General features: G+C 40.8%; 2 protein-coding genes across 3 annotated transcripts in view; one reads left to right on the top strand and one right to left on the bottom strand.

The window, feature by feature from the left end:
* CDH23 (cadherin related 23) overlaps positions 1 to 17,233 on the top strand; it is a 1,872,161-nt gene that overhangs the window by 1,531,211 nt on the left and 323,717 nt on the right. The gene's annotated exons all lie outside the window — the stretch shown is intronic.
* The window catches only part of VSIR (V-set immunoregulatory receptor), a 74,898-nt gene continuing 62,652 nt past the window's right edge, over positions 4,988 to 17,233 (bottom strand). The window contains exons 5-7 of the mRNA XM_075347254.1: positions 14,806 to 14,833; positions 8,680 to 8,867; positions 4,988 to 6,879 (exon numbers count right to left, since the gene is read on the bottom strand). Coding sequence (XP_075203369.1) covers positions 6,848 to 6,879; positions 8,680 to 8,867; positions 14,806 to 14,833 — 248 coding nt within the window. The 3' untranslated portion in view covers positions 4,988 to 6,847. The remainder of the gene's footprint in view (positions 6,880 to 8,679; positions 8,868 to 14,805; positions 14,834 to 17,233) is intronic.

Below are 17,233 nucleotides of genomic sequence, written 5' to 3'. Positions count from 1 at the left end.
GAAAATCCCTGATCACCAAAGTGGTTGTTTTTGAAAAAGAAATTCTGGATAGAAATGTGTATTAATGAAACTCAAGTTAAGTAATTAAATAGAACATAATGTACGACAAAGACTCTGATTCTAGTGATGTATCACTTACTGGGCTGCTTGTCGCAGTTTCAATAAAATCAGTGTTTTATCAGCAGAAGATTATCACTAAAGGACTAGCTATCTCATGCCTTGTAGTCCTCCTGCTCTGTGTAAGGCCTGTTTCTGACGTTCCGTGTTTAATCCGGTAAAAGCCACAAGCATGGGTATGGTCATACGTGTGTCATACGTATGTGATACGTGGGACATCTGTGTTTGCATACATGTGACACGTACCGGAGAAAACACGTGTCTTTCAAATAAAAATATTTTCTATATTCACCTGTATCCAGCGCTGCTTTATTTGGCCCTGCTGCCTTCTGACCCCCGCTAATTATTCTCATAGAATGGTCACTGCACCTCGGAGCTGGAAGCAGGAGCATCACCGGGGACAGTGCCAGGGACAGCATCACAGAGGAGAACATCGGGGACAGCATTGCTGGTGACAGGTGAGAATCCAGTAAACAATGTGTGTGCAGTGATGTCCAGGAGGTAATTGGAGTTCCCAATCAACTCTGATGACCTCCTGATGACATCCCCGTGATATCCGCGCTATAGCGGGTGTCACAATGGTGACTTCACGGGTTCATCAGAATTTATTGAGAACTCCGGTGACCTCCTGGACATCACTGCACACACACTGCTTGCTGCATACTCACCTGTCACTCGTGATGTTGTCCCCGGCGATGCTGTCCCTGATGCTGTCCTGGGCGCTGTCCCAGGCGATGCCGCCCCCGGTGCTGTCCTCAGCAATCCGGTGCTGTCCCCAGCAATGCTCCTGCTTCCAGGTCCGAGGTGCTGTGAATATTCTATGAGCATAATTAGCGGGGGTCAGAAGCAGGAGACAGCAGAGCCGAAGAAAGCAGCGCTGGATACAGGTGAATATAGAAAATATTTTTATTTCAAAGACACATGTTTTCTCCATTACGTATCACACTGATGTCACAGGGATCACATTAGTGTGTGGGCTGGGTGACATCAGTGCTGCTTGAGAAAAAACGGACATGTCTCCATGTGTGCCTGCACAGACGTGTGTGTAACTCCCCATAGAATATCATGGGTACTTGTGGCATCCATGTTAAAAACTGAAGTCACACGTACCTGAAACACGGAGGACTGAAACCGGCCTAAGTCTGTCCCCACCACGGATTAGCAGCTTTGGCAAGCCACAATGTACAGGAAAGTGTCAATCAGTGGTGTGGGTGGGGTTATACAGAGCTCAGCATTCAGAGAATTGCTATATTTAAGGGCTAGGACTCACGGCGAGTAATACAGTCCCAGTGAAATGCGAAACAAAAAAAAAAACGCATTCCGCCCGGAACCATGTTACTCTATGGGGCCATTCCCACCTGCAATTATTTTCTCAGCATTAATCGGACCGAGAAAACAATCGCAGCATGCTGCGGGTGAATCCGATCTGTTTTCATTCCCACCCATACAAGTCTATAGGTGCAAGAGAAACATCGAATTGCACTCAGATGACACCGGAGTGCAGTGCGATAATCACATCAGCTGGAAATGGAGGCGATAGGGAGATTAATTCCCCCCTCTCCTCTGCAGCTGTGATCTAACCGCAGAATTGGATCACAGTGGCATGAAACTTAGCTTACACTTGCAGCACAGCGGGAGCAGAGAGTCGCATCTGATGCACTCGCATTGGATTCCATACGCTTGTGTGGCCCCAGCCTAACAGTGATTCTAGCAAAACTGCAGCATACAACTGAGCAAGTGACACATCACTGGAGTCAATGTTTCTGTCTTTACATTATGCTGCTCTCAGATTACCTGGCAAAAACCTGTTGACAGATTTCATTACAGAGAACTTGTTACAAGGTCAAAAGTCAATAATTTCTGCTCCTATTTTATTTGTGCTGCTCCCCTGATTAACACTTTTTTTATTTTTCTTATTCCATCATACGGTTCCAGAAATGTTTTTTGTTTTTTTTTTACATGATGCTAATTTTTATCTTTAACAAGGGGGCGTTGCTTACAGGGTAATAATGAAGAGCAGCGTAAAGACACGTCCCAGAGAATTCTGTAAGTCACACCCCTTTGTAAAGACAATAAAAAAGATCACTAAATAAAAAGTCCCATAGATCGGGAATAATAAAGCAGATTTAAGAAAAAAAAAAGAAAAAGAAGAATGAAGAAAAGAAATACTAAACAAAGCAGAGGTAAAAAATTTAAAGGAAAAACTGTCACTTTTGATCTGGTGACTGGTTCTTTTTCCCTATAATACTATTTTTCAATTTAGAATAGAGAGGAGGTGAAGACACGCTAAGCTTAGGGATACATAGATTTTTATTATTCAGTATATGCTTAAGTAAGTCAGCAAATCCTCCATTCCTCAAAGTGCTTCCTCCCCTATACAAAGACCCCCGCACTTGTCACACAGCATGCCTAGAAAAGGCTCCCATAAAGCTCATCTACAGATTCCTGCTGTTTAAGGTCCATTTTGGTGATGTAAAGAATTTCTCAATGTTGCTAAAGAGGTTGCCCAATGTGTATATATATTTTAACAAAAGTATTGGACAGGATTTTGTAACACTTACCTGGCTTCACATTGTCCACTGATGGAGGAGCTTGTGACCACACGAGTCCATCAGCCTCCTCCAATTATAAAATCACCATTCTCATGTCAGGCATTTTACAATTGGAGGAAGCTGATTTACAAATCTGGTCACGTGCTCCTCCATCAGCGGACATTTTTATTTTGAAGAAATCTCCAGTAAGTGTAAGATGAGAACCCGCAAATACTGGTATATTAGTAAACTGCAAATAATCAAGTCTCCTTTACATTTGTTAAAGGGAACCTGTCACCAGATTTTTACATATTAAACTAAAAGAATCACCTTCTGCAGCTCCTAGGCTGCATTCTATAAAGGTGAACCTTGGCCCTGACTCCCCTTACAGACCCCAAAAATAACTTGTCCCTTAGGTATGCTAATTACCTTGGTTGGCCATACGGGCTCATTTTCTGCTCCTTTATCCCACTCTTGCCGCTAATCGCCGTCCTCCTTTCTTGATTGACGAGATGACGCCCTCTGTCGTCTCCTCACATTTTCAAATCTCGCGCCTGTGCAGTTAGGTCTGCTCGCGCAGGCGCAGTTCGCTCTGCCATATCGCGGGCAGAGCAGAAACATAGCTGCCCCAGCACGTGCCGGTGAGCTAAATGCGCAGGCGTGAGATTATGAGCGGATACGAGCATGGCGCTGGTGAGGTCGGCGATGTGCATGACCGCACGAGCGCCCATGATCTCACGCCTGTGAACTTAGCTCACCGGCGCGAGCAAGGGCAGCTCTTTTCTGCACTGCACGCGATATGGCAGAGCGAATTGCGGCTGCGCGAGCCGACCTAACTGCACAGGCGCGAGATTTGAAAATGCGACGAGGAGATGGAGGGCGTCATCACGTCAATCAAGAAAGGAGGACGGCGATCAGCGGCAGAAGGGGGGAAAGGAGCAGAAAATGAGCCCGCCCATCTGGCCAACCAAGGTAATTAGCATACCTAAGGGCCAAGTTGTATAAAGTTATTTCTGGGGTCTGGAAGGGGAGTCAGGGCCAAGGTGCACCTTCATAGAATGCAGCCCAGGAGCTGCAGAAGGGGATTCTTTTAGTTTAATAGGTAAAAATCTGGTGACAGGTTCCCTTAAAACTGAAGTGGATAGAACAGCCTCCCAGTGGAGAGGTCTCCCTATGTAATCATGTACAAAAAATAGAATTAAAAAAACATACGATCTGAAAAAAATGTTAAAAAATATGTATCAGTATCTGGTAAAAAAAAAAAAAATAAATAAAATAGGAGGATGATATAGCCTCTTTAAAGTGGAAGTGTCAACATACTGGGCTGCAATTTTGAAGGCTGTGCACTCAGCAGCCAGGTATCAATCACAATTAGGAGAGGTGGCAGGATGCTCACCTTATGTGTTTCGGCAGAGCGGACTTCTCCCAGACCTTACACGTGGCCGCATGCAATGGTGAGATTCTTTTACAGAAGAACAATGAACAATGAATGAAATCCTACAAAACACTCAAGTACAAGCTCAGCCCGTCTCTCCCTCTATAATGTGCTGCCCTTAGGTCTTGTACACGGCCATTTCTAACTGGAAACTTAATTCCATTAGCCATAAATACAACTACTTAACAGGCTACTGATTCAATAAATGTAGTAAGCAAATACTACTGATTTGTTACACTATGTGATTCTTAGCAGTTACGTAAGTTTACTGACGAAGGAAACCAGACTTCCTTTTTTGCTCACTCTACTTAAGTATATCAGCTTATGACAAAGAAGAAGTGATGGATGCCACCCTGTGTTGTGCACACCTACAGGATTTTTTTTTACCTAAAAATCATTTTTACAATTGAGTTTCATCAGAAATTATGCATGGTTTGCTTTCTCTAGCCTCTGTGATGCCATGTCTATTGCTTACTGCACAGTGAATTAATTGGGAATTTATCAGTTTGGTCTACGTATCTGACAGAAGAGTTTTTAACTCATCTTTTTCTGACCTGCTCTCAGCTGATTTATAATTAAAGGGGCTGTCCACTAATTTTTCATTGATGTCTTATCCTTAGGATAGGTCATCAATGTCTGATCAGCCAAGGGGTCTGACAACCAGCACCCCTACCGATCAGCTGCTCCGGGTGCTGGCAGCAGAAGCAGCAAGCCAGCCAGGACATGCTTAGTCAACTGATAGTGGTCCACGTTGGGTACTGCACATCCGCCTCCCAGTCAAATCAATAGGAGGTAGATGTGCACTACCTAGCTGTGGCCACTACCAGAAGATGGAGCAGCTCCAGAACTGAGCACTTATGGCCACCTGCTGCTGCCGCCGGCACGAGGACAGCTGATTGGCTTGGGAGCTGGGTTTCGGACACCAATCTATCAGACATTGATGACCTATGCTACGTCATATGATAGGCCATCAACATAACAAGTAGTGGACAACCTCTTTAACGACTACATCAAAGTTGACTGTGTAGGAAAACAAAGAGCTAGTAAAGGTACAAAAGTAAAAAAAAAGATTCCCAAAGTTGGACAACACACTTGATAAAGTGATGGAACTAACATCTGGCAAGTCTGTGTTTGCTAGGTTCTACCACAGACTCAGAACCTGAATGGAGGTGGCCAGCTCTATGATCGGTGCTGTAAGTGGCAGCTGTTCATCAGATTACTGTATCGATCAATTGCTTTCAAAAATTTGTGGAAAAAACTCAGTGAATGTTGACATGTACGTCGGGTCATCTAGGCATGAACGACTTGTGTAAGATTAATCTTATAAACAGTGTAACACACGAAATTAAGTGAAGGGATGAATGTGAAAAATATTAGGGTTTGCTTTCGATGAAACACTTTGGTGCAGTTGGAAATTAAGATTTTTGCTTTCTTTTATTAAGATGTGTCCAAAACAGATTGTTTATTACTAGATAAAATGCTATAAACTAAAGAGTTACATCTAAACTGCTGCTAAGGAAAAGCAAAGAGGCAGAGTCTCACTAGTTTCCATGGACAACAACATCAATTCTTCCCCAAAGTTTTAACAATATTTGGCCAATGATTAATGCGGGCGTCACACAATACGATCTATCGTGCGATCGCACAAGCGATCGTACCCACCCCCGTCGTTTGTGCGTCACAGGCAATTAGTTGCCCGTGGCGCACAAAGTCTTTAAACCGCCGTCACACGTAGTTACCTGCTGACGCGACGCCGTGGGCAGCGAACATCCACTTCCTGAAGGGGGTGGGACGTTCGGCGTCACAGTGACGTCACACAGCGGCCGGCCAATAGAAGCGGAGGGGCGGAGATAAGCGGGACGTAAACATCCCGCCCACCTCTTCCTTCCACACAGCCGACGGGAGCCGTGGGACGCAGGTAAGCTGTGTTCATCGTTCCCGGGGTGTCACATGTAGCGATGTGTGCTGCCCCGGGTATGATCAACAACCGGCGCAAAGAAAAATAAACGATTTTTTAAAAATGAGCGACGTGTCAACGATACACGATTTGCGAACGTTCTGCGTCACTCATAGGTGTCACATGGGACGACGTCGTAAACGATGCCGAATTTGCGTCACGAAAACAGTGACCCCGACGACATATCGCACGATTGATCGTCTCGTGTGACGCCCGTATAAGACATACTAAACCTCTATATTTCTTGACATGTAGCATAATTCATGTCCATAGGCACAATAACTTACTGGTTAGTGCAAAACAACAGGCCATTAGCTCTTTCGCCATCCAGGTTTACCATTAACTTTGGGTCACATATTGCTGCTTTACTAAATATAAAATATATATATATATTTTTTTTTACAATTTTGCACATACAAATATGCTGAAGCATATTTTTTCTTATGAAACTTTCTTAAAAAAACAATTAAAATAATTCAATGTACAAAGTATATTCTATAAATGTTTGCAAGTCATATTCTTCTATGACTTAACACCAACTTCACCAGCAATACATAGACATACAGTGATATTCTTTATAAAATGACTTTGCTTAAAAACCAATGTTCAGTTTTCTAGAATCCTGGATACGTTAGGATTATCTGTCCTTGTTATAATCCTTTCATTCATAAAACTGATTTCTTCCTGTATTTTATGTTGCATAAACGGCGGTTCTAGATTAAATGGCAAAGTGCTTGGACTTCATATAAGTCAAAAGATCAATACTTTCTCCTGAAAGTTGCAGATTCACTTGTTTCCGGTCTTCTTTTATACTGGATCAGGAGAATCTGGCACTGGTTCTGTAAGATATTGGAAAAGATTATGGATTTATTATAGAAACAGTGCTTTATGTGTAACCGTTTAAAGGGGTTGTCCAAGCTTGGAATTAAAGTCTGCAGTTGCTCTATGTAACTGAAGACTTGTGAATCCTTACAGCGTGCGCACTGATAAAATTCTCCGATGTAGACAGTGGGTGGATGTGTGACCGCAAATATGTGTTTTCCATACATGCGGCATTGTGCCGACTTGCTGTGCTTGGCCTCACTGAGTACAAGTAAACTGAGTAAAGCCGGACACGTCTAGTTGGATTGTGGTGCTCAGTACAAGTAAATTGAGCAAGACCGGGCACGTCTAGTTGGATTGTGGTTGAAAGTATGCAAATCACATACTTGTGGTCACATGACCAACCGATTCCAGCACTGACACTAGAGAAACTGACACAGAATGCTGACAGCGTCTACGATGAGGATTCACACGCCTGCAGTTACACAGTGACTACAGACTTCAACCCCAAGCCTCAGGAACCTCTTTAACTTCAAAATACCACTATACGTCTTACAGTTCGAGAAATGTTGATTGGATTCATAGAAATGTCATGTCCACTGTGCGCGTTTTTATTCAGCATGACATTGCAGAAAATCCACATGTAAAAAAACGCACGTGTTTTTAGCATGTTTCCACTGCTGAAGCGCTCTAAAAATGTTTGTTATCAGCACTTGACTGTATCAATAAAGTTTTGTCAAAGCCAAATACTAGGAAGTATTCAAAACAAAGCAGCTTTATTTAAAACATGACATACTATGAAGAGATAAAAATTACAGCATAAAAAAACTCTTTAAAAATGATGTTAAAAACTGAAGTCAAAAAGGCAAGGAAAAGGCAAGTCTCCTAATTTATATACTAGGTGCAGAAATGTTTAAAAAAAATCAGCAACATCAAAAGCTCATCAAAAGCTCATCATGGGAATGAAGCCTAAAAGTTCATTTCTGGAATCACATTGATAAGCAACAGTGATGTTCTCTGCCGGCTTATCTAGAGAAATGCACTTGGCCTTTCTTATGCATAAGAAGTTTGGGTGCGGTCTCCCAAGGAAGCATGCTGTTTAATCTTATTAAAGTTCGAGCTGCGCACAGTTTGTCATGTAGATCCACATGTAATGAAATGTACAGATGGCGCCAATAGCTTCCAGTTTGGTCAGTAAAGTAGGGGGTTGTTTATGGCAAAAGCAGCCTATGGATGTGCAGCAATTGGGGTTATATCTAGCACAACAGCTATTTCCACTAAAATGTTGTTTTGGGGGTCTCATTTGCTAAAGTGGTTTTCAACATGCATTAATAAATCCCAAACTCTGTAAAATAGCTAAAATATAACTAATAGAGCAGATACTGCCTCTCCCTAGGTCCATCACTGCTCCAACCAAAACCCAGAGATGGGAGCAGCGGTGAGGAACTGGCACTAAACCCGAGAAAGGTGAGTACTTTCTGCTATTTTAAGTTATCTAATGTCTACTTTCTTTAAAGTAATCAACCCCTTAAATATTACTATGATAAACACTTAAGGATATGCTTTCGTACGGAAAATGCAGAAGAGTTTTCCACAGCATATTTTTACAACTAAATCATCACAAATTAGTGTTGATTTAATTGCAGAATTTCCAGTGCATAAAATCCAAGGTGGCCCTTGTGTACTTATGGAAACATACCCAGAAATAATTCCACTTCCTCCAACATATTCAAACATCTATAACATATTTTCAAAGTTGCATGATTATTGTAGTAGTAAAATCCAAACTTAAATTTTGGCTGCATGTAGAAACTTACCAAGTGAAGGGAAAAAACAGTCATTGGGTCCTGGCGGGGAGAGGGGAGTGTTGGGCTCAGAGAGCAGATGACGACCTGAATCTGACTGCTGACGACTAGCCATGAAAATAAGTCTGGGCCTCTGCTCAGTGCTTCCAATAGGTGGATCATCAAAGACAGGATTTTCAATACCATCAACGCCTGCTTCACTGAAAGAATAAATAATTCACAAGGAGTTACATATGTTTCATTCGCTGACCTGACATAGTGACAACCTATTCTACTACTATATTATTTGACAGTCATATGTAAATTGACACAGTTTTTGCACAATTTTAATTTTTTCCTATTTTAGGACACTTTGTTTTAAAAGTAGATTTAATCTTCGAGTGCTTAGTTATGCAAAAAGGTTTAAATAAGATTTATGAATTGAAACCTTAAAAAAAAGTCATACATAAAAGATGCAAACTTTCCTAAGTAGGAGGGATGAAATCAAAACAATCAGTACTAGACATATCTTTAACAACTAAAGATGTACTAATTTTTCAAATGCTGTACAACACGTTGCGAAATTTGGTGTAAGCAATGGCAATTCAGCCACAGGCGAGACTGGTTTAAAAAATGTCTCTATTGATATCACCTCCGTATGGTTTTCTTGTCTATCATTTTGCCTGTGAATTCTTTTTTCAGTCAATTGTGGCTAGAATCTACATGTTGTACTGACATGTATGTTTGCATTGCACAATTTAAGGGCTAAAAACTTTAGTCATTCTTTAGCCTTTCTTAATGGGAGTCTGTCTGCAGGTTTTTGCTATGTAAGCTGAAGCCAGCATGCTGCAAGGGTTAACACAGATTAGAGATACCTGTCTTGTCAAGGTCTGATTAATCTGTTGCTTATTAGTTATGTTTGTCTATGCAGCAGGATTTTTCTTTGCTCAGACTACAATGTCACACACATGGCCTTCCGGCATGCCGCTTCCTCTGATTGACACCTCACTGTTAATGTACAATCTCTATAGAGAGCATGGTGTGGGCGGGGGTCCTGTAATCTGAATGATACATCATTGGATTCAGAGCCTCTTTTCCTACATTACATTGCTCTCAGATGAGGTAGCAAAAACCTGCTGACAGATTCCCTTTAACCCCTTACCGAAATCAGTACATTCAATGTTTGCTCTCAGTGTTTGGTGCAGGCTCAGGAACTAAGCCCGAATATTTATTGGCAATGTCTATGTCATTTAGGTATCATATGACTTTAAGCAGCAGAGCGGAGTTCAGCCCGCTGATGTTAACTGTCATTCAGTGGTATTTTCAGCGTGCGTGGCCCAGGGAGCACCATGCTAAGCACACTGGGTTTCCATGACAGCTGGGGGTACGCGTAAGACAGTACTTTTATGAAGACAAGCCTGCAGCTGAGATTCATGGAAGAGCAGGATTTTTGGAAAATAGTATGTGATCAAACGTTCCTCCAGATTCATGCCTCTTGAGGGGACAAAAAATATACACTTTTTTTAAAATCTACAATAATGTAAAAAAAAAATCTAAAAAGTTCAAATTACCTTCCTTCTTCTCCATTTTATTTTTTTTACTATTTTTTTTTTTTAAATTAAGAAAAATTAGTGGTACTATTACGTCTGTAGAAGTTCAGTCTATCAAAATATACCGTATTTTTCGGACTATAAGACGCACCGGACTATAAGACGCACCCTTGTTTTAGAGGAGGAAAAAATAAAAAAAAATAAAATTAAAGTAAAAGAATGTGGTCATGACACACTGTTATTTTACTGCTGACAGTGTTACTGAGGTAATAATATCCCCAAATTCTGTCCTCATATCCCCCATTCTGGGTACCTTCCAGGTATATATGGCCCCCATCGTGGAATATGTATGTTCCCCATCATTATATGTGTGATCCTCCAATCTGGTGTGTGTATGTGTGTGTGTGTGTGTGTGTGTGTGTGTATAGTTATATACTGTGTGTGTGTGTGTGTATATATATATATAGTTATATTGTGTGTGTGTGTGTATATAGTTATATACTGTGTGTGTGTGTGTGTGTATAGTTATATACTGTGTGTGTGTGTGTGTATATATATATATAGTTATATTGTGTGTGTGTGTGTATATAGTTATATACTGTGTGTGTGTGTGTGTGTGTGTGTGTATATAGAGTTATATAGTGTGTGTGTGTGTGTGTGTATATAGTTATATAGTGTGTGTGTGTGTGTATATAGTGTGTGTGTATATTGTGTGTGTGTGTAAATATATATGATCCATCCAGGTGTACAGTAATGCCTTTATATACTATATTATTTATTGCCTTACTTTTACTGTTGTGCTGCTCACCATGCTTCAGTTTGGTCCTGGCATTAAAAACACAGTCTCACATATCTCAAGGACCTGCAGTGATGTAATGAAGAGGCGGGCACTGTGCTGTTCTGTGCTGCTCTGCCCACCCCTCTGCATTACATCACTGTAGGTCCTTGTCAGCTACAGGAGACTGTTTCTAGTGCAGAGGCAGCAGGAGCAAAGTGAAAGTAATGTGAGCCCTCAGCACAGAGACTGCGGCTGTGCTGTGAAGGTACGCCATGCTCTGGCCCGGACACTGCAGTGATCTGCAGTTCCTCCGGGCCAGATATGACTGTAGCGGCTCCCTGCTCCTGCCTCCTAAACAGCGGACACACAGTCTCCCCAGCCGCTGCAGGAAGCCGGGGGCTGGAGAACCCACGAGTGACCGCTGTTTACATTAAACTATTGATTTGCTGCTCCTCACCCCCGCTGACTGCAGAGAGAGGTGGGCGGGGAGCAGCTCATGAATATTCACTTACTTTAAGCAGCGGGCACTTGTGGTTTCTCCAGCGCCGGCTTCCTGTAGCTGCGACCCTCCCAGCTTCCTGTGATCCCACTGCATAGCGCTGACTCCCCACAGCTCCCTACCCCGCAGCTTCAGACTATAAGACGCACCCCACACTTTCCTCCCAAATTTGGAGGAAAAAAAGTGCGTCTTTTGGTCTGAAAAATACGGTAAATCTAACTTTATCGATATACACTATAAAGGAGAAAAAAAATAGCACCGCTGTAATTGCATTATTGCAGCTAATCGCAACGCTGCAATGAAAATTGCAATATAAAGTAATCAAAATGTTGTATCTACCTCAAAATGGTACCAATAAAAACCATCAGCTGGCGATGCAAAAAATAAGCCGTCAAAACTTCATTGACACAAAAATTAAAACGTTATGACTCTCAAAAATCGTGACACAGGAACATATGATGTCACCACTCAAAAAAGAAAAAAAAATGTTTGCTTTTGCATTCATCATACTCAACTGGTAAATCATATTGCCTGGTCAATTTTAACACAATGAAATCTGTAAAAACAACCAAAATAAAATTGTGGAATTGTGCTTTTTTTGCATATAAAACTTTTTTCCTAGTTTGCAGTACATTGCATGGCAAAATGGATGGTGTCATTGAATATAAAACCTATGCCAAGCAAGCAAAAAAAAAAAAGCCTTCATTAAATTGAAGAAAAACCAAATAAGTTATGGCTCTTAGAAAAATGTGAAAAAGTAAACCTGCATATGGCTATGTTGACAAAATATTAAAAAGTTATGGCTGTTGAAGGAACAGAAGGGAGATTCGAAAGTTAAAAAAGGAAAATTGTCGGCATCTTGTTAAGAGATTCAAATAGGTTTTCTCTGTAACCCCACAGATTTCAGCGTAAAATGTATTTATTATAATGAGGAATTTTAATGTTTTTCGTTCTGCATGTGGTTAGGAAGCATGAAACAAATGACAAGTTTGTTTGGGAAAGTAGTATTTCCATAGAAATACCTATGTAACATATATCTATAGTTCACAGACCATCCAATAATACATAGTTATGCATGAAGTTTAGCTTATTGCTTCTTTTTATTTTGTATATAGAAATGTATCAAGTAAAGAAATGAGTTAAGGTTCACATCACGTTTTTGTCACGTTAGTGGCTCCATTGGGGCGTCTGTCGGAAGCCCTGAAAAACATTCCAAAACACTGTCCCCATTGACTTTTAAGGGTCTGTCCATACTAAATCCACAAGTCTGCAGACATTCCTTGTGACTATAGACTTGTAATTCCTCACATTGCCTGTACTGTGTGCTGTGAAGATTTGCCAGTGGCAAAGCTGGAAAAGGCGGTCTCATGGCCGTGAATATGCGATATGCATTCTCATTAAGACTAGATGGCTGCGGGCTCACTCAATACACTTGCATAGAGGGAATGTAGAGTTGTAGATTTAGACTGGAGAATCCCTTTAACCCTGCTGTTCTGTTCGCATTTGCTATACACTTGTACTGTTCCCGGGTCAATATGACCCGACCTATTAATTCTTGATTTTTAGCTACTATAATTGTTTTATTTGAATACTTTTTTCATTGAAATACTGTATGTGAACATGGTTGATCATAAACAAATAAAAAATTTTTAATTCAAACTTAATTCTTTTTTTTTTTCATAAAAAGGTTACACAGGCCTTTTGCAATTATCTTCGATTGTTGACATTCTGCACACAAATAATAAAGAAGCTTTACATTACTATTACTAAAACATGAAATTTAACTTTTTGAAAACAAATTTTATAAATCAACAAATGAAAAATCATAAAAACGTCAACCTTTTTAGAAAGAAAAAAGAAAAAACTGAACATGTTCATGCGTTTTTACACTGAACACAATAATAAGACACTTGTCCTTTACACAGATATTTTGAACATCCAGCACATGTGAGATTAGTCTTATTGTCACAGGAAGATGGACAGAAGCTACATCTCTTCCTTTTTTTGCTGGTAGCTGTGCTGGTGGAGGCCGTGGATGTGGAGTCTCTTTCTTGAGCATGCTGGACACTTTTTACAATGGCTGTTGCTCCATCACTTCTGGGGGTCACTTTTCTGCTCTCAATATATGGCCTCACCAGGGATTTTCCCAATTCCTCAAGAAATAATCTTCTTTTATGCAGCTTATTCCGGTTCCAATCGGGGTCGATTTCTCTCCATAAGACAAATGCATGTATGTAGAAACGTCCAGTATGTTATAAAATAAAATCATTGGCCACCGATTGGTTTTGCGTTTGCATGTATATGTTGATATTGCATGGTCTAAAGTATCAACTGCTCCCTTTGTGGTATTCTAATCCAAAATAATGTCAGGCTTTCTGTCTTCTCTATCACTTATGGCATTGTCATGGTGCATTGTGCTCATTAGAATTACCTGTTTGGTTTTTTTGGAACATAATGAACAACAGTTGTTTTTTCAGAAAAATAAAAAGTAGAACTGTACACCTCTCTCTTGCTAAGGATACCTTGCGGTAGTTCAGGTTTGTTTTTTCTCATAGTACCCAGCATGGTAAGATGTTTTTTCTTCAACATCTGGCCTAGTTGATAGGATGTAAAAAAGTTGTCACATGTGACATTTTGTCCTTTTAGTCCATGAGTCAAATCTAGAACAACACGCATACCCTGATTTTTTTCAGGTCTTTCATCAGGGGTTTTTCCTGTATGCACCATTTTGAGATGAAGTACACATAAAAAAACATAACTTTTGCAGTCAGAAATAATCAGAGACCTGTAGAACAGTATAAAATGCTATCGGGTCATATTGACCCGAACAGTACAAATGTAACAATCAGCGTGTAGCAAAAAGTAAACAAAAAAAAAAAACAAAAGCAAAAAAAAAATGTAGAGCTCCACAAATGAGGAGAAGTCAAGGAACCACTAGTTTCAAATCCTCATTAAAAAAATCTGCAGGGTCTCAAAAATCATTTCGGGTCATATTGACCCGAACAGTACAGCAGGGTTAATGAAGCATACGGAGTCACTTTGTGCTCTGACTTAATTTTGGACAGTGTCTGCCTTTTCCAGGCAAGCACAAAAATGAGGCTGACCATGTTTTTGTGCCAGACGAAAAAAAGGCATACGCTGCCTAAGTGGTCAGACAATGCCTAATGGGACTCCATTTCCCTCATTAAAGTCAATGGCCCCATTGGCAGATGAGCCGGAATCCTGTTTTTCAGAGCTTTAGAAAGCACCACCAATGGAGCCGCTGACATTTGGCAAAAATGTGATGTGAATCTGTCCTTACACAATATTAAATAGTGTTGACTCAAACTTACCTTTCCATCCTTACTAACTCTTGTGCTCCTAAAAAACAAACAAGATTTTAGTTTACTTGTATTACATGATAAAATGTAATTACTTTAAGGTCTTCAATAATTTTTCAAATGTTAAATATATTAGACCAAAAGGATGATTCATCAAAGCTTTTCTGTGGGAATAGTGGCATAAAACACTTTGAAAAGTTGCAAAAAAAAACAACTAAAATGGCCGAGACAAAAATGAGGTTTCCCTTATTCACAAAAGTGAGTCTACCTTTCACAATTTTGTAAATATTTTATCTTTTCATTGGACAACATTGCAGGTATGACACTTTGATACAATATAAAGTAGTCAGTGTACAGCATGTATAACACTGTAAATGTGGTGTGCCCTCTAAATAACTCAACACACAGCTATTAATGTCTGGTAGCAAAAGTAAAAATGGTCACATTGTGCCCAAAATGTCAATATTTTTTGTGGCCACTATTATTTTCAAGCATTACCTAAGTCTCTTGGACATGAAGTTCACTAGAGCTTCACATGAGCCACTGGAACCTCTTACACTTCTCCGTGACGACATCATGGAGTTGATGGATGTTAGAGACCTTGCGCTCAGTTTGAAGATGTCCCACAGATGTTTTATAGGGTTAAAGTCTGGAGACATGCTTGGCCAAGCCAGCACCTTTCCCCTTAGTTTCTTTAGCAAGGCAGTGGTCCTCTTGGAGGTGTGGTTGGAGTCTTTATGTTGGAATACTGCCCTGCAGCCCAGTTGCTGAAGGGAGGGGGGGGATCATGCTCTGATCCAGTATGTCACAGTATACATTGGCATTCAGGGTTGCCTGAATGAACTGTAGGTCCTCACAGCCATCATTACTCATGCAGCTCCAAACCAAGACAAACTCACCACTCTATCATGTGTGACTATAGGCCTGGCTGACACCATCTGAACCAAATAAGTTGACCTTAATCTCATCAGACCAGAGAACATGGTTTCTGTGATCCATCTCCTTAATCTGTTTGTCTTTAGCAAACTGCAGGTTTCCTTGTGAAATCCATCTTTAGAAGAGTCTTCCTTCTGGGATGACAGCATTGCAGATCAATTTGGTGCAGTGTGCAGAATATGGCTGGAGCACTGACAGGCTAATCCCTCACCCCTTTAACCTCTGCAAGAATCTGGACAGTACTCTTATGTCTATTTTGAAAAGACTACCTCTGTATCGTTTGCGGAGCATGTGCACTCAACTTCTTTGGTTGACCATGGTGAGGCGTGTTCTGAGTGAAACCGCTTTATGGCCTTGGCCACCATGGTGTAGCTCAGTTTCAGGTTGTTGGCAATTTTCATATAGCTAGATTATCTTTATGTAGAGCGACAATTTTTTTTTTCAGATCCTCAGAGAATTCCTTGACATGAGGTGCCTTGTTGAAGTTCGAGAGACCAAAATAGAGTGTGTGAGCGATAACTCAAAATGTAACACACCTGCTCATCTTTCACACCTGAGACCTTGTAAAACGAATGAGTCACATGACACCTTAGAGGAAAAATGACAAACTTGGCAAAATTTGTCCATTTTTACTTAGGAGTGTACTCACTTTTGTACCAGGAGTTTTGACAATAATGGCTGTGTGTTGACTTATTTAGAGGGCACAACAAATTTACACTGTTATACAAGCTGAACACTGACTATAGTTTTACATCCTCCTGGTTCCCTGAATCTTTGATTTCTTTTTATTTATCTTTTACAAACATGAATAGTGATTATATGCAAGTACAGTGGAATAATGGGTAAAGGTCAAGGTGATTTCAAGCAAAACTTTTGCCAAATGAATCACTGAACTAGTCAGATCCAATGAAGAAGACTAAGCAGAGAGTGGAATAAGGTCAGCTACATTACACAGTCACTTCTACATTAATAGTCCATGTTCACACGTTGTGCATTTGGAATGGATTTTATAAGCATATTTTGAAACTGAAATCTGTGTTAATACTGCATCTAAAATCCAGATATACCTACTACACTTAAGGCCGTTTTACACGCATTGACATCACTAATGAGATGTCGTTGGGTCACGAAATTCGTGACGCACATCCGGCCTCGTTAGCGACGTCGTTGCGTGTGAAACGTACGAACTGCCGCTAACTATCAAAAATACTGATCTTATTGTTGATCATTGACACGTCATTCTAATCTCAAATTTCGTTGCGGTTACAGGACGCAGGTTGTTCGTCGTTCCTGCGGCAGCACACATTGCTATGTGTGACACCGCAGGAACGAGGAACCTCACCGTACCTGCGGCCGACAGCAATGAGGAAGGAAGGAGGTGGGCGGGATGTTACGTCCCGCTCATCTCTGCCCCTCCGCTTCTATTGGGCCTTAGAAAGGAGGCGGTTAGCCGATCACAGCGAAGTCGCTAGACAGGTAAGTAGTGTGACGGGTCCGAGCGATG

This window comes from Anomaloglossus baeobatrachus, chromosome 5 (genome assembly GCF_048569485.1).
Source record: "Anomaloglossus baeobatrachus isolate aAnoBae1 chromosome 5, aAnoBae1.hap1, whole genome shotgun sequence".
NCBI classification, from domain to species: domain Eukaryota; kingdom Metazoa; phylum Chordata; class Amphibia; order Anura; family Aromobatidae; genus Anomaloglossus; species Anomaloglossus baeobatrachus.
This window is presented reverse-complemented; position numbering and strand designations above follow the sequence as displayed.